Source organism: Brachyhypopomus gauderio, chromosome 13 (genome assembly GCF_052324685.1).
Source record: "Brachyhypopomus gauderio isolate BG-103 chromosome 13, BGAUD_0.2, whole genome shotgun sequence".
NCBI classification, from domain to species: domain Eukaryota; kingdom Metazoa; phylum Chordata; class Actinopteri; order Gymnotiformes; family Hypopomidae; genus Brachyhypopomus; species Brachyhypopomus gauderio.
This window is the reverse complement of record NC_135223.1, coordinates 12,169,617-12,195,365: the sequence shown is the minus strand read 5'-3', so window position 1 is coordinate 12,195,365 and position 25,749 is coordinate 12,169,617. Positions and strand designations below refer to the sequence as shown.

The following is a 25,749-nucleotide window of genomic DNA, read 5'->3' as shown; positions in this document are numbered from 1 at the left end:
AACTGCTCCCCAGGCGCCGGGCTAGGGCTGCCCACCGCTCTGGGCACGTGTGATCCACAGCCCCCTAGTAATCACTAGTGTGTGTGTGTATGTGTGTGTGTGTTCTGACTGCACAGATGGGTTAAGAGGCTCCTCTGTCCTCCACTCATTACCTGTATTAATGGCACCTGTTTGAACTTGTTATCAGTATAAATGACACACAACCTCAGTCACACTCCAAGCTCTACTATGGTGAAGACCAAAGATCTGTCAAAGGACACCAGAAACAAAACTGTAGACCTGCACCAGGCTGGGAAGACTGAATCTGCAATAAGCATGCAGCTTGGTGAGAATAAATAAACCGTGAGAGCAATAATTAGAAAATGGAAGACCTACAAGACCACTGATAATCTCACTTGATTAGGAGCTCCACACAATGTTTCAGCCTGTGGGGTCAAAAACAGTGAGCAGAACAGTGAGCAGAAACCCCAGAATCACACGGGAGGACCTAGTGAATGACCTGCAGAAAGCTGGGACCAACGTTACAAAGGCTACCGTCAAAACTAAGATATTATACTATATTGTTAATAAAATTAAGATCTTATACTATATTGATATTTACTTTAATCTAAGATCTTATACTATATTGATAATTTCTGTGGAATTCCTCTTTGATGTTCATTATAGGAACATGAACATGAAACAGGAAAATGCCAGGTTACGTTGACATCTGGGTGACAACAGACAGCAACACACCTGCTGCCATTGTGTTTGTTTAGTCCTCACTACTGTAAAGTCTCTGTGGTACAACAGTGGTTCAGGAAAGTAAAATCAGTGGGAGTGCTTTGAGTTGCTGAACACACTCCAGCTATAAGGCCATTCCTGAGGCAACAAACCTAAAGTTACACACTAACTGGAAGAGGCAAAGAAATGACTGTCAGCCTGGCTGCTCTTCCTGTGTCTTTCACCGTTTCTTAACATGGACCGAACAACCTTCATAATAAAGACCCTAACTCTATTTGCTTCTTCTGGAGTTTATAAAGCAGCTTCTTCCTACATGCAACCGGTCCCACACAGACCAAAATATGAAAAGAAAATATTTTCTGCAGTGATGAATAAAGTTTCCATAAAGTTTGATTGTATTTGTAGGGCCATGTATGTAGCTTCATGTCATTATCGAGCGGTGGACATTATGTGCACTATTCTAGCAATAAGGTAGTAAAGCGATGTACGAGTTGTATGACATTTATGAGCATTTACACTGAGGAACTAAACTGTGCAGTTTTGTCCGTGGAACATGAATAAAGTGGAATGGTTTGCAGATTAAATACTGCAGAATAAATGTTTCTAAATTTTTAATTGAATGTTGGACATAGTTTACCATCCCAAAACCAAACCACTTATTTATAGTGATGGAGATTAAAGAAATGTATAATAAATATCATAATATAAGAATTTTCTTGAATTCTTGTAATATTCTTGAATTCCTGTTATTGTGACGTGGGTGTCGGGCGAAGGACAAGACATAGAATCCTTGCTTTGCTGACGGTCACGTTTAATTAAGTGCACAGGTATTGCGCAATAGCGCACACAGACGACTCACACAACGTGCAGACTTGGACAACAACGAGCACAAGACACTGCGCGAACGCACATTAAATAGACAGACCACATAAGCCCCGCGTGATTACGAGACGAGCCACAGGTGAAACGAATAATCACAAGACACACCCACACCCACGGAGATACACGGAGAGTTTACAAGCACACAAACAGGAACATTAACACGCAGAGGCACGATAGGCAGACATACGGGAATACATACGAACAAAGGGACAGACACACATGCAACAGGCGCCAGGCTACGCGCCAGGAGGAGAGTGAGCAGGGGAGAGAGACCGGGAGCTGCTGGTGCTGCGGTGGACGGTCCTCCTCCTGCCCTCGCTGCGGATCCTCCGCCGGGTGCAGCGCGGCTGGCGGACGCGCCTGGTGCAGCGCCTGGGAGTCCCCTGTCGGTCTCCATCTCCTCCGCCTCCTCACTGCCCAGGCTCCAGCTCATGGGCGTGGCTGGACCTCCTTCCCGGGAGCAGTCCACCGCGCTGGCCTCAGAGCAGTAAGAGGAAGCGCTTGCCTCCGAGCGATTCCACCCCTTAACGATCCCGGCCGAATGCTCAGAGGGGAGCTACCCTTGCTGCAAATTCTCCACCGGGCGCAGCGCGGCTGGCGGACGCGCCATGTGCAGCACGGTTGGCCGACGCGCCAGGTGCAGCGTGGCTGTTCCCGCCCCTCGGTGGGCCGTAAGGGAATCCCTCTTCGCCCGGGGATCTCCCTCCGGACCTGGCAGTGGGAGTGGCTTCCTCTGCTTCCATCTCCTCCTCACTGCCACGGCTCCAGCTCATGGGCTGCCCCAAGCTGCCACCCCGGGAACAGTCCATGTCGCTGGCTGGGGAGTGCTCGGGAGATGAGCCCGCCTCAGGACACCTCCTCCTCTTCACCGTCCCGGCGGACAGTTCCGAGGGGGGAGGGCTCTCCTCTTCCTCCTCGGTATAGGAGCCCTCTTCCTCGGGGTATGCGGAGCACTCCGACGGAGGGTATTCCTCCTCGTCGTACTCCTCCCCGCCTTCCTCCATGGTGGTAGAGGGACCTACGGGCGGAGGGATGTAGTCCTCTTCCTCGGACTCCTCCTCCTCCTCTTCCCCGTAGTCGACGGTGGACGCGTCATCTAGCGACGGGGGGTAGTCCTCTCCCTCTCCACCATAGTCCACCGTGGAGGCGTCGTATAACGACGGAGGGTAGGCCTCCTCTTCTCCCTCTTCGGAACAAACGGAACAAACTTCCTCCTCGCCCTCTGATTCCTCCCCCTCGAACTCGCTCTCAGGGGTCTTCTCCATGGAGCAGAGTTCGAGGGAGCCTACCCTCAGGAGCGAGAGGTCTCTGGTGGGAGAGGGGTGACGCTCCTTCCAAAACCGCACCGCGGTCTCGCAGAAATAGTCCGCCAACTCCTCAGTCCTGGCTTCCCGAGCCAGAAGCAGCATAACCGCACATAACGGGTCCTGCTGCATCGCTTCGAGGGTGACGGGTGACATAGGCTGATATAAGTCATTGTCATAGGCCTCAAAAGGTGTGTCACAGACCACTAGAACACAGACAGTTTGAGGTGACTCTCTTCATATGTATTTATATATGTGTGTGTGTGTGTGTGTGTGTGTGTGTGTGTGTGTGTGTGTGTGTGTGTGTTTCCCTCTGAAAACTGTACAAGGCAGATAGCACTACATTGGGTAGGATTATGTGTGTGTGATGGTAGGGGGTGAACGAACTATTATAAGAAAATTCTGATGTTGCATTTAAATGATAAACAGAAGAAGAAGCAAGGGGTGTTGTTGTAGCAGACCCACGCCCTGCCCCTGTCTCACCCACGCCCTGCCCCACTCCCCTGCGATACAGACCACCATCACGTTGAAGTAGGGCTGATGAGGGCAGATAAGGGGATGCAGGGCTTGGCCAGCATCCTGCAGAGAGATCAAGAGAGAATGAACTCTCATGACTGTTAGACTTAGTGGCACAAAACTGTATAGATCTCCTGAGGGGGGGTTGTGTACTGTGAGTCAATTTGAAGCCACACAGACTTCATCCTTACAATATCAAGCTCAGGTAAGAAAACTTTGCATTTGTAAAACATTTTTCTGCTGTCTGAATCAGACTGGTCTATTTAGCTGGTCATCTAGTACACTGCTGTCTGAATCAGACTGGTCCTTTTATCTGGTCCTCTAGTACATTGCTCTAATGTTCTGTTGTCTGACTGTACTGATTAAAATGATGACTTGTTTCTCTGCAAACACAACTCTATTACATCTCTTTGTTAGTATCAGCAGAAGCCTTCAGAAGGTTAAACCAGGTTGAAAGAACATGTCTTGAAATCACAATTTTAAAAGACATTAAACTGTCACATAGTAAATAAACTTGATTTTATTATTCTTCTTTGAGCCTCTATTTCAACCCTCCCCTACACACACACACACACACACACACACAGTGCATGCAATTTATATATGCATGTATATATTCATCAATTCATTCATGTACTGATGTAGGTGTAGAAGAGGTTGTGTCACTCAGAGCTGTTGAGAACACCTTTAGTCTGCATAGGCAGGTCCAGTCTGAAGACATGTTTGTAGTGATTGATATATATACTTCTCCTGCCGCAGAGTGTAATTATACACCTTCTAACAAAACAGAACTCCATCCAGCGAATGGTTTACTTTTCACAACAAAGGACAAAGGTTTCCCATGGCCTTACTCCTGAATGCCCGTACAGACCCTAACACTGAGCTGTATTGGCAAGTACAGACCTAAATGTAACTCAGATTATAAAAGTTTGATTTAATTTAGAAGCTCTGAAATATTATAAATGTAACGGGGTGACAGAACAGCAGACATGGTAGGTGGTGCTGTGTTCAGATTAATGTCCAATTCCACCACCAACACAGCTCAAAACTCGATAAGTAAATAGCGAACAAGGAGCAAAGTGTCCTCATAACTCGCATCAGGAGTCACTATAATCTTGGCCCTCAGACGGTTGATCAGCGGAAAGCTTCCTACAACAGGTCCGGGTAGTAAGCAATGCACAGTGACATTCAGCAGGACCTGTGGCCTTAAGCTGGGTGATAGAGGAATTAGGGACAGGTGCATGTGATAATGAGAGGTGATGACTAAATCATTAGTGGGAGGGTGATTGGGCTCTGGGGAGTGTACAAAAGTGGAATGTAGTGAAGTGGGCAGCTCCCCTGTGGAGCCGGTCCGGCCTACCGTGACAATAAATAAATACAGACACAAATATTTTAGGAAAACAATTTTTAGTGAGCTGAAAAATAATAAATTTTACATTTATTGTTTAACATGCCACGCATTTCAACCAATCAGGTTATTATGAGGAATACTGCTGATCTGGATCCAGAACTTTCTTTTTGGTCAAACTATCGTCAGTTGTCTGGGCTCCATAAGCAATTCTGGAGTTTTTCTAATTGGCCCATAGTATTCTCTTCCATTTATGTTAAAAGGTACAAGTACTTATTTTCAGTATTTGGCATTCAATGTTTTTTACAAAAATTTGAAAGAAAAAAAAAACAGCTGGCACATAGCTGTGCTCTACATACACTGTGTATGTTGTGGGCATTGTGTGTGTTTCCCTCTGAGCAGGTGTGTAGAAATGCCCCGTCCCAACATCGCTGCAGGATCTCCTGCCAATCCCGTCAAGTTCCTGGGGCAGGACTACCAGCAGCTGCAGCAGGAGTACAACAGGAAGAAAGAGAAATACTCTGATGAGAAGTTCCCCGCGGACAACTGCTCCATCGGCACAGAACTGCTGTCCAATAACAACATTTCTAATGTGGTCTGGAAGAGACCTTCGGTACAATAGCATTTCGCTTATCTAACCTTTCTTAATCCATCAATAAACACTGATCATGATAACCCTTTTAATCCACCAATAAAATATTTTTAAATTAAAATGTTTTCACTTTCATCAAAGTGTTTTTCTGAGCAGCAGCATGGTTGTATTATCAGTGTGATAATCCTCATAAATAATGCATTTTTATAAGAAATTTTATTAAAATGTTTATTCAGCAAACAATTCAGCAAAACAAAACAGAAATTTAGATGCTTAATTGCAACTGTAAATGGAAAATGGCAAAATAAAACAGCTGCAATAATGAATTCAAAGGAAAGGTGTTGCTATTAAAAATCGTCCAGTGCACAGGCTGTGAAAAGCTTGGTCCTATGGGCTAACGGTAGAGTGTTAGGAAAATCTAAATAGTGTTTAGGCAAGAAAATCCTTGCCCTTCCCCCTCATACCTTCACACTCTTGACCCCACCCCAATACCTTCACAACATGTTCACACACACCTGTAGACCATATGGTTTTTCAGCCAATATGCACAAAGCTGCAACCACACAATGATTAGTAAAAAAAATAACAGTGCTGATTCACAGGCAAAGCTGTTTTATATCTGAAATTATATTTCCTATATATGCTTTTGTACTTATTTGTTAATCATATCCTCTCAGGAGCTGGTGAAAGACCCATGTCTTGTTGTGGATGGCGAGTCCAGATTTGACTTCTCCCAAGGACACCTTGGTAACTTTAAGGATTTTCATAGACTGGGTATCATGGATGTTTAACAGCTGATGTGGAGATATAGCAGTTTAAGCCCTACACAAATATTTCTACATGAACAGATGTGTAAGGACAGTTTCACTGATTGAAAACCAATACATTTCCAATACATTGTTTTTTTCTAATTCTGTGTGATGTCAGGTTGACGAGTATCAGTACACACAAAATGTTTGGAGATGTTCACGTTAGAGTTTATTTTGTTTCCTAGGAAACTGCTGGTTTCTGGCTGCGATTGGGGCCATTACGTTTCGGCAGGACATCGTGAATGAGGTTGTTCCTCAGGATCAGTCATTCGGGAAAGACTACACAGGAATATTTCACTTCAGGGCAAGCACAGTGCACAGTTCTGTTTGTAGTGTTAATCTAAATACACATCATTATTAATATGTACCAAATGTAGATTGTGGAAAATCATATCTCAAATGACCCAATAAGTCCTTAACTGTACACTTAGAAAATGTCTTATTGTCACGTAGGGCTACGCCCCCTCTCCTAGCTGTCACTCCGGTTTCCCTGTTCCTTCGTGTCTGTGTTGTTCCCTGCTTCTTGTTCCTGCCCTGCTCGTCTGTTTCTATGGTTCCCCCTCGTCTGCCACGCCCGTGTCGTCATTGTTATCACCTGGTCCTAGTTTAATTCTATGTATTTATAGTCCTTGTATTTCCCATGTCGGTCATCGGTTGTTTTGTTCATTCAGTTGGTTCGTGCTTTGTTTATTCTGTCTGTGATGATATTCGTCAAGTCGCTCATTCTGTGTTTTGGTGTTCTTTGTCCCCTGTGTGTTCCTGCCTGGTTTGTATGTTCTCCGTGTTATTGTAGTCATGACTGTCTACATTTCTTGTTCGGACTGCCTGCCCAATATGACCCCCGCCTGTTATTTTGACTCTGCCTTTGGAATTCCATTCAATAAATCTTACTGTCCTCAGCGCTTGTGTCCGCCTCCCTGCTCGGCATCGCGCAGAACGTTACACTTATTATGTCGTCTTTTTCTAGATTAATTAGCTATGTTGTTTTTCCACAGTTTTGGAGGTCTGGCCAATGGACTGATGTTGTGATAGATGACAAACTGCCAACTGTCAGTGAAAAACTCATTTTTGTGAACTGCAAAACACACAATGAGTTCTGGCCTGCTCTTCTGGAGAAGGCCTACGCCAAGTAGGTCACATTCTTTTATATATGTTTATATATAAATTACATTTTTAAAGTTAAAATGAGGCTCAGTAGTGTGTGTTGCCTTCATGTGCCCGTATGATCTTCCAACAACACCTGGGCTTTCTCCTGATGAGGTGGTGGATGTTCTGAGGAATCGCCTTGCAGATCTGGAATAACTCCTGGACAATCTGTGGTGCAATATGGTGTTGGTGGATGGAACGAGACATGATGTCCCAGATGTGCCTGATTGGATTCAGGTCTGGGGAATGGGCAAGCCAATCCAGAGCATTAATGCCTTCATCTTGCAGGAACTTGTAGACATCGGGCCCTCATACCACCCTCACAGAGTTGTGAAACATGGATATTATTAGCCTGCAGGTCATTTTGCAGGGCTTTGGCACTGCACCTCCTGTTCTTCCTTGCACAAAAGAGAACTTGGCAGTCCTGCTGCTGGGTTGTTGCCCTCCTACGGCCCTCTCCATGTCTCCTGGTGCACTGGCCTTTCTCCTGGTATATGGTCCATGCTCTGGACACTTTTTTTGTCCATTTATGTGTATATATATATATATATATATATATATATATATATATATATATATATATATATATATATATATATGTATATGTATGTGTATGTATGTGTGTGTGTGTGTGTATGTATATATGTATACATACTGTATATATATTATACATAATGTATGTATATGTATGTCTTCAATGTGCCAGCGGGGTATGTTTCCTAACACACTGGTCTTTTATCAGAGACCTGGGGAGGTCTGTGGGTGTGGTGCAGTATTGTTGCCGTTAAATAGTTAAATGAGATTCTGCACTTCTGGACTGTGATAATGGTGTCATTCCTGGTTTCTCATGCCTCCAACTTATGGGTAGCAGCACCAAGTTCACCTGTCACAATGTCTGGTTGGATCACTTATTCTGACTTATTGTTGTGATGAAGGCTTTCTTAGATTCTTCTGTCTCTTCATGTAATCCCAGACAGACTCTGTGAGAATAATCGTTTTTTTTTGTTTGAGGCTTCTGTGAGGTTTCAGGGTTGTGAGGTTGAGGGCTTCTTGTTCTTTTTTTACAATAATCTTGCAAAATCCTTGACTTTGTGCAAGAGCACCATGAACTGTTTCTGAACAAGTGCTGTTTTGAAGGTGAAGCGTGTTCACACCCTCTTCATTTGATTCTCTCTTTTGTTCATTCATTGTACATTTTGTTAATTGGCAAAAATAAACTTATACCACTTCTAGTAACACTTCTATTTTTTAATCACTTACTTTTGAGCATTTTTCTACATCTGCCAGTGGCCTGTGAGGTCACTCTGTTTACTCTTTTTTATCTTCTGCACTGAGTTTGTCATTCCTGTGTCTGTTGGAGTCCCTTTTCCAGGCCCAAGCACTCCTGACATCACTGGCACAACCTTGATGTTAACCCTTCATTCTCTGTTTCCTCTCTCAGATCCTGATCTCCAGCTTTTTAAAATCGCTTTGTATGGTTCCATCACTTGTGACAGTTGCAACACATCTATTTCCACTTCTGATTCTACTATCTGCAAACATGTCTGGTTGGTTTGCCACTTCCTGCTTTTCAGTCTGGATGGACCTGGAGATCCCACAGGATCTGAGCTTGGTTGTTCTTCATCCCTCTCTCACCTGGACCTGGGTCTGTCCTGCTCATATGCCTTAAATGTGTTCCACTGAATGATTCCTGCCACTTGTATCTGTTGGACTGTTAATACCTTAGATCCTGGTACTGGGTGCTGGACTCTCTTTGTATGGACTATTGCCTCATGCCCAGTGTTTTCCACTTTTCCAGAGTGTGTGGTTCATATTCAGCCATGAAGGGTGGGTGTGTGTCTGACGCCCTCCGTGACGTCAGTGGTGGTAAGTGCAACATTTTCGTTCTGAGAAGAGCTCCACCAGATCTGTGGGACATAATGGATCAGGCAGTAAAGAACAAAGCCCTCATGGGCTGTGGGACGCCACATGGGGTAAGAACACACAACACCCTATAACACAACACCACAACACCCTGACTCACACACACACACACACACACACTGGTGACTCTGATGCATTTCCAGGCAACCTCTGCCAACACGGTGTTACCCTGCGGTCTCGTGGAGGGCCACGCCTATACTGTCACAGGCGTCACTAAGGTGAGATGCATATAAATGTTTGGGATTTTAATTAATTTATTTCAATATTTAATTGACACTTTAAGCATTTTATAGATTGCATTGAACTGAGAATATATAATTTGGATTATGTAAGCCTATAGGCCTACAAGTTCTGTTTTGTTTTCTATCGCGTTCCGACAGGAAATGCTAAAATTTTAGACAGCTAGACAGCTACGTTTCCACGATTCTCAACACTGTGAACAGTTTTCAATGAACTTTTATTTTCAAGAGGCCTTCCAATGAATTGTTTTAATAGACAGTTGGGCCTTGTATTCTACTCCGGTCACTCCTGACGAGACACCTTTATTATAACAACACAGCCATCTTCTAGCTTCTAACCCAAACACCATATTGATTCAGCTGGTTTTGGGTACTGTGACTGAAATGCTTGCTTGCTATTGGTGGATATGCAGATGTGCATCACAGCTTTACAGAGTGGCGTGATGAAATTTGCACAAATCTATGCAAATTTGTCTAAGCACATAATTGTCTGAGGACCTTAGAGTCTAGATATGTGCCATATCTACAGCCTTAATCACAATCAGTTTACTTTGATTTAAAATGCAAAGCAACTTTATTTGTACAGCACATTTCACACATAACAATAATTTGTTAACAAACATTTACATCAAAACTAAAAACAGAGCATATCTGTCACATTGAGGACCCCGGCCCCTCCCTTCTGGGCGTGTGTATACATTGTCCACGTGCTTTGTCTGCGTCAGTGGAACTCCGTGGTGAGGGCTATGTCGTGTGAATAATGTGTCTCACCTGTGAATCGTCTCGTAATCACGTGGGGCTAATGTGGTCTGTCTATTTAATGTGTGCTCGTGCAGTGTCCTGTGCTTGTCGTTGTCTAAGTCTACACGTACCAAGTCTGTGTTTGATGTTCCTTGTGCGCTATTGCGCAATACGTGTAAAAGATTAAAAGTAAACGTGAGTGAAACCAGCGGATTCTGTGTCTCGTCTGTCTGCCGCCTCCCGTGTCACAATATCCTTAATAAATATGTACATTATACATCATATATATATATCATTTGTAGCCTCTGCTGTGGTTCAACATGTTTTAAAAACTCAAACAAGTGAAATTACAGATTTTAAAACTTATAAATGATAAATAAAAGTTTTGCAATTTAAGCATGACTGCAATAAGTGTAAAAAAATATAAAAGATTGCAAAAAAATAGCAAAAGATATGCCCACACTGAATAAGAGTAAAACGGTGTCAAATGCTTCTAAGACATTAGAAGAATTAGAATTGAGCTGTTATATCAGATATATTCAGAAAATACATATTAGACATGATTTCAATAAAATAAAAAAAAGTGATTGTGATATAATAATGCTAAGATTGAATCCCAATTATTTTAACCAGTATTTTTTTATTATTTTTTTTATTGTTTTATTATTATCACAATTACAAGTAAGTTGTGGTCTGCTAATTATGAGGGGCCGGTCTAAACCAAAAATGCCAGGGCCGATTTTTTGTCCCAGTCCAGCCCTGGGCAGAGGTATATCTTTACTTTCCACTAGTTCAAGATAATACAGTAACAGACACACATACTGAAATAAAACTCTCTTAGCAGTCAAATAAACCGAGCTCAGTTCAAGTCAAGGTGTTGCATAGTCTCTCTCTGAATATAAGAATAAAGGTGAAGTCCATCCAACAGCACTTCACTCAGGAATAGTTCAATGTGCAGCATCAGAGGTCAGAAAAGGCAGGGTTTAAATAGACAGGGGAATTAAGTGAAATATGAGGTGCAGGTAGAAAAGGTGTGTCAGTAGGAGGGAGACTGGGTGTGTGGGAGTAGTTTGGGGTGTGTGTGGCAGAGGGAGTATGCTTGTGTGTGTGGGCCTCTCCCTTGAGGGCTAGGACCGCCTCACCATGACATTCATCTTACCTGTGAATCTGTTACTATCACAATAGACAATAGATCTATGCATCTTTGTTTTCTGTGTCCTTATCAGTAAAAAGATACTTTCTTGTGTTTTTTGTTAAACAGTTGATGGCTGAAGGTCAGGAAGTCAAACTTGTACGACTGTTCAACCCGTGGGGACACGGAGAGTGGAACAGAGACTGGAGTGACATGTTAGTACTGCTGCAGTCTCAACACAAACACACCTCACACTTACAGCATACGTACTGCTGTATGAAACATGTATTTTACCATTTCATATTGTGTTTTGCTCTGTGAACTCGAGTGTAATAGTATACAGTGAGGAGAAACTGAAAGTTTTTAAAATAGTTATGCAAGTGTATTTAATCTCAAGCTCTTCAAGGAAGCATCTCTTCCTGTCAGTCTGGAGCTCAGCCAGGTGGCATGTGTGTTTGTTTCAGATCACCTCTGTGGAATAAAGTGAATGAGGAGGATCGTAAGAAATGGCTAGAGAACAAAAACAATGGAGAATTCTGGTAGGCATACAACACAAGACATGTCGTCTTACACAAATAATAATAATAATGACAATTGGTATTACAAAAATTACAGAAATAAAATCCTTTTTTTCCAGGATGGCAGTGAAGGATTTCTGCAGTTATTACGCAGAACTGAGTATCTGTAACGTCATTGCTACCTTCCCACAATGAACTTGCACATCCACTTCTTGTGTTCTGAGGTTCCCATGGCCATTTTCTTTAATCTACACTTTTATTTTAATCTATAAAAGTTATTTTGGACGAGTCTCCAGTGGTTCTGGTATATTCATCCAGAGGTTGTATCTTGTCAGGTTAACACCACTCACTAACACCCAGTATATTGTTGCCAGTACAACATCTTTCCAGAAAAACCACAAACTGAAATGTCCCAAGCCTGAGATGTGTGAGCCAACTCTAACCCCTCTGTTTTATATCCCATATTCTCACGTCTCATAGCCCATATCCTCACCTCTCATATCCCATATCTTCATGTTCTGTCTGGAAATTAATTATTCATTATTCTTTCCTAGCTCTGCTGTGCCTATATAGTTCTCTGCATTTCACCATAAGTCTTGGTTATGCTTCTCTCTCATTCAGCGTATCATGCAATGCATTATGTACTTTATGATTGATTAGTCAATAAACAACATGGGCTGTTCTTGCAGCTTTGCTTTCAGCTCTGTGGTGTTCAAGATTGCTCTCATATTCAGTTTTTTATTGTTTGTTATGTACTCCACTAAGGAAATCCACCCCCACCACCATTAAGACAATTAAAACATGGCTAGATGCTGCATCTCAGCAGGATTGCTTTGACTGTACTGACTGGGACATCTTTGAGGATGAAGACCTCGAGAAAGCTGAGAAAACTTTGCTTCCTGTCTCCAGTAAATGGAGCAGGCAACTCAACTTTTATCCACTGTGTGAAACGTTGTTCCCACTGTGTCCTGCGCTACACTTCAATGCACCCGTATCGTCCACCCACATGTTGAAGTGCGCGCAATTACGCACTGAAGACACTAAATTGCATCTAACAGCATAAAACACTACAGCGCACTACTAATCAAAAGCCCGATCGTGTAAGAGAGAAAAAAATCACCGCTGCCACCAATGTCACCAATGCTTCCTAAGGGTTCAGATCAAAATGTGAAAATTATATTATGAGCATGAACCAGCACCAAAGACTTTTATTATTTCTTTCCTTTTTCAACCAAGAGCCCTCTACAGCGCACCAAAAGAGCGTTCAGTGCACCCAGGTACTCCACCTGTAAATCTGTTACACTAAGATCATATACTATATTGATATATTGACTTTAAACCTTAGATCTTATGCTTTACATATTGACTTTAATCTAAACTAAGATGTTCTATTGCCTTATTTTACAATTTGTTGCAAGTACACTCCTTCAACAAGGACAGAGCTTCCACAAACGTATTCAGATGCAGGGCTTGATATGTGACTCGGATAATGAAATAATTAAAGTAACCTGCATTCAGACCAAGTGTATTTGATGTTAGCTAAGTTAGCATCTCTCTGAGAGACTGAATCCCACCAGCAGCACTGGGCAGTTCTTTCAGTGCCCGACTGCTTCATCCCCAGTGCGTGAAGGAGCGGTACCACAGGTCGTTCCTTCCTGTTACTACTCCAACCAGTACTGCTCTCAGCAGAGACTCCCACACTTGTCCATTCAGCAGAACTCACCGCAACACAGCATAACTGTAATGCTTAGTGCAATACACACTCATTTTTCTGCAATTTCACCGTGACGTGCAATCAAATGTCCAAGTGCAATTATGCATATGTAGAGGCATTGAAATAAGTTAAAAAGTAAAAACAGACACCCACAATTTTATTTCGTCAGTCATTGGCGTAGAAACCGGGGGGATGGGGGGGACGTGTCCCACCCAATATCACAAACAGGTAGATTTGTCCCACCCAAAAATTACACCACAGAAAAAGCGGAAACTGTTTAAAAACTTTTATTCCAAAAGCGCGTTTTGGCAGCGTTCGCGATTCATTCACGCGCTGTATTTGTTGTTAGAAACTTGTCAGTTTTCCCTACCACCAGACCATGTTCTACGTCACTATACATACAGTGATTAACTACCTTACCTACAGTGGAATCAGTTTATGGTAATATTTTAGAGGATATGGTGGGCTTTGATTTGATAGCAAATGTGTCCCCCCAATGTCAAACCCGCTCCTACGTCCTTGGACTGGCCATCCAAAACCATTCCAATTTTTCATGTCCCCCCCCTTGGAAAAATGTATTGCCCTCTCCTGGTGTAATGTGTAGGTGTCCCAAAATTTTCATCCATATAGTGTATCGTATTAACCAAATAAATTAATAATTTTCTTACTTTAGCTTGAGGTTTATTCTTCTGTAGAAATGCTGTGATGATGAATGAAGTGTCTCCACTGACACTGTCTTAGTTGTCAATATTAAGTTATTGTTGAAGTGACGATCACTTAGCGTGTTCATTTGATGTATAGAGAGGAAATCAGGAAATCATTCCTTTTTATGCACCAATCATGGATCTATTTTGCACACTCTACAGAATTTAGTTGCCAATTATTTTCCATGACCCTTTCTCCTCTTTAGAAGAAAACTTCCTGTGCTTCTGCTACCGGTGGTTCTCAATTAATTTTCCATATGTGTGTGATGTGTGTGTGTGTGTGTGTGTTTCCTGCCTGTGGCCAAAGTGTTGCAAAGTGTTCTTAATCTCACAGGTGGCTCCTGGTATTCTGCTGAGCTCCCTTGTGCTGGCTATAATATTTTGATTAACCCCTTGACTTTCCCAAGTTTCTAACCTTTATTTAAAGTGTATAATACTCAACTTTCCCACATTACCAAAAGAACAGCATCAAATCAGGCACCCGGGTCTTGCTTGAGAGAGGTCAGTGTGGATCTTCTTCTCTCGTACAGTTAAAACTGTCTTACTTATATAGGCTAGTGGTTTATACAAAGCTGGGACCCCACATTCCAACATAAATCATTTCCATTTGAAGCAGATCATGTAATGAAGAAACTAAACAGATTCAGGAAGAAGCCTCAATAATTTAGACAAAATCAGAGAAAGGAGGGGGGCCCACTAGACCATTGGACCTTTCTTCTCTGTCCAGCTCACTCATATCTACAAGAGATCTGAATTTGAGATAATTTCATTTAAACCTTAATCACTACATAAAGTATAACATAGACCAAAGACACTACAAGCTACTTTTAAGCTACTTTTAAGTTACAAACACTGAACTTGTATTTACAATTAGGAATTTTGTAATAAATTATGTTTTCCCTCCCATTTAACTCTAATTGTAATTTCAATCTGAAATTATGGGACTTAAATTAGGCACTCAAGACAGACCTTGTGAAGCACATTTATAAAGCTCACCTCATCAACATATTGTTACTATGATGTAATAGATATTCATTCCGGAACTCTCTTGAGTCTTATGTGGCTATTGGAATTATATTAAGTCCAAAACTGGTCAGAATGAGTGACCGAGCAGAGGTGTCCCACGGGCGACGTCACATGGAGCGAATGGAGGTCTTCAACGAGCTTCGTATGGAGGGAAAGCTCTGTGACGTGATCCTCAAGATCAGTGGTGTAGAGATCAGTGCTCACAAGAACGTCCTGTGTGTTTGTAGTGACTATTTCAGGTGAGAGAGGTTGACATAAAGATGTTCATTTGTAGTGTTAAAAACGATTGTATTGTTATTGGTTGTTATTAACCCCAAATGTACTGGATATAAGAGAATGTTTTTTCCTTAAGAAATTTTTCCATAAATGGAAAATAACTTAATAATATTACCTTAAGAGTTTAAAAGTCTGATTTCACGATTAGGATTAGAACTAATCTTCCTTAATAACCTTCTAGTGAAATTTCAGTGACTAAGATGATCATCATTCTCAAAATCAGATAAAAAGTGAGGCAATACTACATTTAGTATTTTAGTATGTAGCCTCCGGAATCTGCCTCCCTATGCCAACACAACAGCAGCTATTCACCAGTAATGCTAGCTGGAGTAGGAGAGCCCAGGACAAGGAGTCTGAGCCCATTCCTCTGTACAGAACCTCTCTAGATCACAGTCCTGGGCCTACTCCTCTGTACAGACCCTCTCTAGATCAGAGTCCTGGGCCCATTCCTCTGTACAGAACCTCTCTAGATCAGAGTCCTGGGCCCACTCCTCTGTACAGAACCTCTCTAGATCAGAGTCCTGGGCCCCTTCCTCTGTACAGAACCTCTCTAGATCAGAGTCCTGGGCCCATTCCTCTGTACAGAACCTCTCTAGATCAGAATCCTGGGCTCATTCCTCTGTACAGAACCTCTCTAGATCACAGTCCTGGACCCATTCTTCTGTACAGAATCTCTCTAGATCAGAGTCCTGCGTCCTTGCTTGTGGATTCACTCCACAGGTCTCCAGTAGGGTTCAGATCTGGAGATTCAGATGGACATGATAAAAACTTGATTCTTTTATCATGAACCCACTGATGGATGCTGAGATATACTTGGGAGTTTGTCCTGCTGAAAGACCAGACCTCAGCCCAATTGTAGCTTCCTGGCAGACTCAGCCAGACCTTTATTTTAAATCTGGAACTTGTGTGTCTATTTATGCATTCTCTGATTGGTTGCTGGATGACTGGGAGACTTCACTTTGACTTGTATGTCATCTCATATTCATTCACCAGTGAAACATGCAGGCATGGATAACCACTTAAGCATTCCTACGAACTAAAATTAAAAATCTAAATCTACAAAGGAACACTCCTCTCTTAGAATTTGTTAATAAGACCTTTCTATGACTGCCAGTGATTGTGATTGCAAATGATATTTTTGTGAAGTGTGAAGTTTTATTTGTGGTCACAGTGAACCCGTGAAGCTATATTTCCCCCAGAGCCCACTTCATGATCCAGAACATAAGAATAATAAATAAATAGATTTTTTAAAAATGTTCATTCCAAAGGCATCAAATTACAAACTCAAACATCTGTATTCTTCCTCCACAGGACACTGTTCACCGGTGACTGGAGCCCTCCAGAGAAGCGTGTCTACAACATCCCTGGTGTCTCCCCACATATGATGCAGCTGATTGTTGATTATGCCTACACACTCTCAGTGCCCATAAATGAAGACAACGTGGAGGAGCTGCTAGCAGCTGCAGACCAGTTCTTAGTCTCGGGCCTCGTACGTTCCTGCTGCCAGTTCCTAGAAGCTCAGCTGGGTGTGGAGAACTGCATAGGCATCCATAAACTCGCTGACACTTACTGGTGCCCGGACCTGCTGCAGAAAGCCCACCTGTTCATCCTTCACCACTTTGAAGAGGTTGCACGTGTGTCAGAAGAGTTCCTGGAGGTGCCGCTGACCCAGCTGAGTGGGATCATTGAGAAGGATGACCTCAATGTCAAACAGGAAGAGGTGGTGTTTGAGGCCGTCCTGCGCTGGGTCAGCCATGCACCTCAAGAAAGGAATGAATACATCGCCATCTTGTTGTCAAAGGTCTGAAAGTGGCATTGCTGGCATAATGTCCTACATGTCTACGTCCTCATTATAAAATGAAATAAGAATGGTAATAGTTTTCAAGGCAAGTCTTTTTTTATCCAGGTGAGAATGGCACTGATGAAATCGGAGTACTTCATGAACAACGTAAAGGGCAACGCTCTATTGGAAGACAGTGAGGACTGCAAGCCCATCATCACCAATGCGCTGAAGGCCATGTCCGACCTGAACATGAATGGACCGTCTAACTCTGACTTCAGAAACCCTCTGTCCCGCCCACGCCTGCCCTACACCATCCTATTAGCTATAGGCGGTTGGAGTGGTGGTAGTCCCACCAATAGCATAGAGGCTTATGATGCGAGGGCGGATGGTTGGGTAAATGTGACACTGGAGGAAGAGAGTCAACGAGCCTATCACGGAGCAGCATATCTGAATGGATTTGTGTACATTGTGGGAGGATTTGACAGTGATGATTACTTCAGCAGTGTAAGAAAGCTTAACCCTGTGACCAGAACTTGGCACCAGGTCAGTAACAGTGTACATGTGTGCAAGATTGTTGTGTGTGTTTTTAGTGTTTGTGTGTGTTTGTTAGGTTGCTGTGTATGTGTTGTTTATAGTGTTTATGTTTTATGTTGTTGTGTGTGTGTTGTTTATGGTGAGTGCGTGTTGTTTATAGTGTGTTTTATGTTGTTGTGTATGTGTTGTTTATGCTGGGTGTGTGTTGTTTATAGTGTGTTTTATGTTGTTTATAGTGTGTTTTATGTTGTTGTGTATGTGTTGTTTATGGTGGGTGCGTGTTTTTATAGTGTGTTTTATGTTGTTGTGTATGTGTTGTTTATGGTGGGTGTGTGTTGTTTATAGTGTGTTTTATGTTGTTGTGTATGTGTTGTTTATGGTAGGTGTGTGTTGTTTATAGTGTGTTTTATGTTGTTGTGTATGTGTTGTTTATGGTGGGTGTGTGTTTTTATAGTGTGTTTTATGTTGTTGTGTATGTGTTGTTTATGGTGGGTGTGTGTTGTTTATAGTGTGTTTTATGTTGTTGTTTATGTGTGGTTTATGGTGGGTGTGTGTTGTTTATAGTGTGTTTTATGTTGTTGCGTATGTGTTGTTTATGGTGGGTGTGTGTTTTTTATAGTGTGTTTTATGTTGTTGTGTATGTGTTGTTTATGGTGTGTGTGTGTTACAGGTCGCTCCTATGCATTCTCGACGTTGCTACGTTAGCGTAGCTGTGCTAAACAACTGTATCTACGCCATGGGCGGCTTTGATGGCTACGTACGCATCAACACGGCAGAGCGCTACGAACCGGCAAACAACAAATGGAGCATGATCAGACCCATGAACGAACAGCGCAGTGATGCTAGTGCTACCACACTGCATGGCAAGGTGGCAACACACACACACACACACACGCACACACACACACACACAGCCAGCCCCCCCGTGACCCCGACTAGTGGGATTAAGCGGTTCAGATAATGGATGGATGGATGGATGTGTGTGTATATGATTGGCAGGTCTACATCTGTGGAGGGTTTAATGGGAATGAGTGTTTGTTGACGGCGGAGGTCTACAACCCTGAGATGAACCAGTGGAGTCTCATCGCTCCCATGAGGAGCAGACGCAGTGGAGTGGGAGTGATTACCTATGGAGAGGAGGTCTACGCTGTACGGACAACACATATATATATATATATATGGATGTATATATATATATATACACACACACACATATATATATATATATACACACACACATATATATATATATACACACACACATATATATATATATATACACACACACACACACTCTTTCTCTCTCTTACACACACACTTACACGCACGCATTCACATCTATATAACACATAGTGGCATTCGCCATTTTTACCGATGGAGCATCTGCAAAATGTCTGCCATCATCAAGCCTGAAGAACTATAATTAAAGTAATTTCACTCTATAAAGTAGCACAGCCAGATGAACATCTGCCCTGTCTTTTCTGTTTTTGGAGGTGGGGGGGTTTGATGGGGTCAATCGCTTGCGGAGCGTGGAGGCCTATAACCCCATGACCAACACCTGGAGAGACATGCCCGCAATGATCAACACACGCAGCAACTTCGGCATTGAGGTGACAACACACACACATCCACACACACTCATACACACACACACACATCCACACACACTCATACACACACACACATCCACACACACTCATACACACACACATCCACACACACACATCCACACACACTCATACACACACACTCATACACACACACTCATAGACACACACACATCCACACACACTCATAGACACACACACATCCACACACACTCATACACACACACACTCATACACACACATCCACACACACTCATACACACACACTCATACACACACACACACACTCATACACACACACACACACACATCCACACACACACATCCACACACACTCATACACACACATCCACACACACACATCCACACACATTCATACACACACACTCATACACACACACACACACATCCACACACACTCATACACACACACTCATACACACACTCATTCACACACACACACATCCACACACACTCATACACACACACACACATCCACACACACTCATACACACACACACATCCACACACACTCATACACACACACTCATACACACACACACACATCCACACACACTCATACACACACACACACATCCACACACACTCATACACACACACACATACACACACACACTCATACACACACACTCATACACACACACACATCCACACACACACATACACACACACACACATCCACACACAGACATCCACACACACACATCCACACACACTCATACACACACACACATCCACACACACTCATACACACACACACATACACACACACACACATACACACACACACATCCACACACACTCATACACACACACACACATCCACACACACACTCATACACACACACACACACATCCACACACACTCATACACACACACACACATCCACACACACTCATAGTGGCTGATGACTGGAACAGTGTTACATACAGTGAGGAAAATAAGTATTTGAACTTTGCAACTTCTCCCACTTAGAAATCATGGAAGGGTTCGAATTTTCATCTTAGGTCCATGTCCTCTGTGAGAGATCTAAAAAAAAAAAATCAAGAAATCACAATGTATGATTTTAAAATAATTTATTTGTGTTACTGCTGCAAATAAGTATTTGAACACCTGTGAAAATCAATGGTAATATTTGGTACAGTAGCCTTTGTTTGCAATTACAAAGGTCAAATGTTTCCTGTAGTTTTTCACCAGGTGTGCACACACTGCAGCAGGGATGTTGGCCCATTCCTCCACACAGATCTTCTCCCAGCCAGGTTTCTGGGCTGTCACTGAGAAACACGGTGTTTGAGTTTCCTCCAAAGATTTTCTATAGGGTTTAGGTTTGGAGACTGGCTAGGCCACTCCAAAACTTTGATATGCTTCTTACGGAGCCACTCCTTGGTTATCCTGGCTGTGTGCTTTGGGTCATTGTCATGTTGAAAGACACATCCACGACCCATCTTCAGTGCTTTAACTGAGGGAAGGAGGTTGTTCCCCAAAATCTCACAATACATGGCCCTGTTCATCCTCTCCTTAATACAGTACAGTAGTCCTGTCCCATGTGCAGAAAAAACTCCCCCAAAGCATGATGCTTCCACCCCCATGATTCACAGTAGGGACGATGTTTTTGAGATGGTACTCATCATTCTTCGTCCTCCAAACATGGCGAGTGGAATTAAGACCAAACATTTCTATTTTGGTCTCTTCTAACCACAGAACTTTCTCCCATGATTCCTCTGGATCATCCAAACGGTCATGGACAAACTTAAGACGGGCCTGGACGTGTGCTGATTTAAGCAGGGGAGCCTTCTGTGCCATACATGACTTTAAACTATGACGTCTTAGTGTATTACCCACAGTAACAGTGGTGCTAGCTCTCTTCAGGTCATTGACCAGCTCCTCCTGTGTAGTTCTGGGCTGATTCCTCACCTTTCTTAGGATCATTGCTACGCCACGAGGTGAGATCTTACATGGAGATTGACAGTCATGTTTATCTTAGTTGATCTTTTTTCACCAAGCTGCTTGATAATTGCCCCGTAGCCCTTTCCAACATTGTGGAGGTCTACAATTTTGTCTCTGGTGTCTTTGGACAGCTCTTTGGTCTTAGCCAAAGAGTCTTACTGATTGTGTGGGGTAGACAGGTGTCTTTATACAGCTAACGACCTCAAAGAGGTGCTTCTAATTTAGAATAACTAATTTGCTTGGAGGTGGACCTTTTAGAGGTGGACTAACAGGTCACTGAGGGCCAGAATGTTTGCTGATTGGCAGGTGTTCAAACACTTATATGCAGCAGTAACACACAAATAAATTATTTTTAAAATCATACATTGTGATTTCCGGATTTTTTTTAGATTATGTCTCACAGTGGACATGAACATAAGATGAAAATTTCAGACCCCTCCATGATTTCTAAGTGGGAAAACTTAGTCACAGGGTGTTCAAATACTTATTTTCCTCACTGTAAATGGTGTCGCCCTTTAATAGGTATTTAAGATACAGGCATCATGCAAAAAAGATATTCAGATCACGTTTTTAGGTCATTTAGGCTAAATATATTAAAGTTCCAAATTTTTCCATTTTTCCGCAAATTTTCCTTTATAAAACAATCCACTTTGCGCAGGTGGTCGATGACCTCCTGTTTGTGGTCGGCGGATTCAACGGCGTCACCACCACCTTTAAGGTGGAGCGCTACGATGGGCAAACAGAAGAATGGTGAGCTCCCACCTGTCTGACATGAAATGTGCCATATTTGATAGTGGAGTGAGTGGTGCCATGAACCCATGTTCTCCCCTGTGCCTCCCGCAGGAAGGAGGTCCACCACATGGGTGTCTCACGGAGTGCGCTGAGCTGTTGCGTGGTGCCGGGCCTGCCCAACGTGGTACAGTACACCGCCCCCAGGGACCTGCCCGAGGACGACCACAGAGACTGATATCATCCACCTCCAACACCACCTGAGACTGACCTGCAGGATCCCCCAATAAACCCAGACTTAGACATCAGAGCAGACTGTACCATTTTATTATACAAAAGGAGGAGCTTAAATGATCAGAGATCCCTAAGAGACTTGGTGCTTGTCTTACTGTGGAACAGAGTTTCTGTAATAACCTTGAGCCATTTACAGGCACATGGATTAGATCCTGATATCAGTAAAAAGAAGAGTAAGACATGCTGTATGTTTACATGGGGAGTGAGTGTTTACACTGCAACAACAGCTCCAGCTCCAGTAGGACCAGGGCTGGTGCCACGGGGGGGTGATGTAAATAATAAGACCCATTTATTTTACAACAATCGCTACATGGCGCCCGCTCGTCCGCTCAACAATCGTTACACGCCACTCCCCGCTCAACAACTTACGTTCGCCACCCCAAAATTTTCTGACGCCCCCCCCACTGTATATGTTCTGGCGCCGGCCCTGAGTAGGACAGAGTATATGACCTTATAAACCGTTTGTTAAAAAAAAATTATGAGAAAGAGAAAATCTACCAAAAAAAAACCATAATCCATCAGATTGACCCCCATGTCCGTGGTGCTTCTACTGCTCCGGTGGCTCAGACTGTGACCTGTATGAGCTCCACCACACTGGCATGTTTGTTCTCCTCCCACGGCGATGCACTCCTCACGCAGAGCTGAGGAAGAGGAGGCTGTGCAGGTGAGCAGAAGGGAAGAAGATCTCCTACCAGAGCAGAGTGAAAGATGAGCCAACATACTATTGTAATGAGTGTGGTGTGAGTGCTCCAGAGAACCCTGCTCATCACGTTACATCCCTCACTGCCTGGCCTGGTCTGTCCAACCCACTTCATCCAAGCTCATGCAGAACCTTCAAGTTCACAACACTCCTGTGAAAATGTCCATCATTCAACTTGGCAAATGTATATTGCGGGCATATGGTCTTAACTTGTGTGTGCATGTTTCCCCATTGTGAAGGTGAAGATCTTCAACCTGCTGTTTGTGACGAGTGAGAACGGAAGCAAAAAGATGTACGTGGTGCACTGTGAGGACTGTGCCAGAGAGCGCAGCCCCAACTGCTCTAACGTAGTGGTGCTAGAACAATAGTGCATAGAGGACTTGATGAACATCTATCACTCCTTCATCTTGGTGTGAACACGCACGTGAATACACACATGCACACATACAGATACATACACCACGTATGCTCACACACACACATTCAGTAAGGCAGTCTTACTTTCACTCTTAGGAGACTGAAGTTTGGGTGGCATTTCACGACTACCAATTTTGAGCATTACTTGCTGCATGAAGCAGAAAGTGTTTTTCATGCCCAGGGTAGTCCAGGTGAAGGGCATAGATGAGCATTGAAATTAAACAGTTGAGTAGATATAAAATCCGGCTTTACAGTGTAGAAAAGCCTAGCTATATACCACATTGGCCTTGTGACTTGTATTTAGTGATGATATAAATGAAAAATACTAATAATAGATATATGAACATTTTTCTAAATCATTAAGAATAAAAATGCATTTGTTTGGAATTGTTCAAAATATATACGGGTTTAAAATACTTTTTCAATTTTACTGTCTCTGAGAATCTTTTTTGTGTTTATAATGTCATGGTATTTCCATGGAAAGAGAGACAAAAGCATTTTAGGATTGCATCGGGTCATTTCCATTAATGTTTCATTCATTTCTGTGAGAATACAATTTGTTATGAATTTGTTTAGTAAGTCGTGTTTTACCTTTTTGCTTAATATACAGATTTATTATCTTGTTTTTATTGTACATTTTTATTTAATTTCTTTCTTCTATTTAATGGGTATAAAACCTCTCCCTGGTCTTTTTAGGGTTATCAGAGAGATGTCTATCATTTCTATTGTTCTTATTGCTCTGTATAGTTTTGTTTTGTTTTTTAAGGAGATTCATAAGAAACTTGTCCCTTAAACTCTCCAACTGGGCTATATATTAGTTCTTTAATGTCTATGTAGCTTTTTTGTAGATTGTAGAATGCAGAGTAGAAGCAGTTTGTATAAGAAACACATTTAGTGGTGCTTGAATTTGTTATGTAATGCCAACCGAGGCATAGTTTCGGTTATACAGAATTTATCTGCAGTTGGTTGTCACAAACCAAAAATTGAGAAGGTTTTTATTTTTTTATTTATATACTATTATTCACATCAAACTGTAATTACTGGTGTTTTACTGGAATGAGGTTAAGTGTGAATCGAATTACCCATTCAATTGATAAACTGTAATTTCTTTTTAATTTCTAGTCTTAAGCTTGAATCAATTATTTCACATATAATGAAAATGTTGGTTATAATTATTATATAGAAGGTGCTGAGTTCTCTTTGAACTACTCTTTCATTTCTAAAGAAAAATCAATTTTTCCTGTTGCAATATATCATTTCTTCTTTTCGTGGTCATGTATTTAAAATCTGCACAATTTTAAAGAGTTCACACAGTAAGCAAACTGAGCCAGCCATGTCTTAAACACTTTGTGAATATGTGTGACTATGACCATTAATATTAAATGCTTTTGATAAACATGGCGTGTAGTTGATCTATTAAATGAACTCTATTGTGTATTACTTTCCTTTGATTTGATAGCAAATGTATCCCCCCCCAATGTCAAACCCGCTCCTACGCCCTTATCGTCAGTTACATGCCTTTTTTTCCTTGTAACTACTCAGCTGGGTAAAAGAGTAAAGGGTGGCATGGTGGTGTGGTGGATAACGCCTCAAAAGGTGGTCTGGGTTCTCTTCTCTGTCCGGTCTCGGTCTGTGTGGAGTTTGCATGTTCTCCCTGTGCTTGTGTGGGTTTTCTCCGGGTCCTCCGGTTTCCTCCCATAGTCCAAAGACATGCGTGTTAGGTTTCTGGTCACTCTAAATTGCCCATAGGTGCGTGTTGGCCATGTGGTGAACTGGCGACCTGTCCGTGGTGTACCCTGCCTTCGCCCAATGGTGCTGGGATTGGCTCCAGCCCCACGTGCCTTGCAGGATTAAGCGGTAAAGATAATGAATGGATTGAAAATTAGTAAGCCCAGATAGCATGCGGATGTGGACCACTTCTGTCAACAGTGTGGCATGACCGGCTCACTGCTGGCACTGGCAAACTGTATGTGAGCCAAAAGTGGCCCATGTTACAAACTGTTATTTGGCCCACGTGCCTCAGTACCAGGGTTGCCAACTCTCACGCATTGAGCGTGAGACACACGCATTTGACCGTCTTCACACGTTCTCACGCCACACATCCGATTTCTCACGCAGAAAAT

The 25,749-nt window shown here is 42.6% G+C and overlaps 1 protein-coding gene across 6 annotated transcripts in view; it reads left to right on the top strand.

Annotated features, from left to right (window-relative positions):
* Positions 1 to 22,991, top strand: part of LOC143473820 (kelch-like protein 10) — a 36,279-nt gene extending 13,288 nt beyond the window's left edge. The window contains exons 1-16 of one of the 6 annotated variants that reach the window (XM_076970972.1): positions 3,193 to 3,630; positions 5,176 to 5,386; positions 6,043 to 6,112; positions 6,360 to 6,478; positions 7,170 to 7,303; positions 9,119 to 9,293; positions 9,387 to 9,461; positions 11,485 to 11,570; positions 11,820 to 11,894; positions 16,905 to 17,394; positions 17,500 to 17,919; positions 18,581 to 18,778; positions 18,910 to 19,059; positions 19,404 to 19,520; positions 22,145 to 22,236; positions 22,330 to 22,967. In XM_076970972.1, the coding sequence (XP_076827087.1) occupies positions 5,186 to 5,386; positions 6,043 to 6,112; positions 6,360 to 6,478; positions 7,170 to 7,303; positions 9,119 to 9,293; positions 9,387 to 9,461; positions 11,485 to 11,570; positions 11,820 to 11,894; positions 16,905 to 17,394; positions 17,500 to 17,919; positions 18,581 to 18,778; positions 18,910 to 19,059; positions 19,404 to 19,520; positions 22,145 to 22,236; positions 22,330 to 22,453 (2,526 nt within the window). In that variant the 5' untranslated portion in view covers positions 3,193 to 3,630; positions 5,176 to 5,185 and the 3' untranslated portion in view covers positions 22,454 to 22,967. The other 5 variants (XM_076970970.1, XM_076970971.1, XM_076970974.1 and 2 more) reach the window with 5 other exon arrangements.
* The last annotated feature ends 2,758 nt before the right edge of the window (positions 22,992 to 25,749 follow it).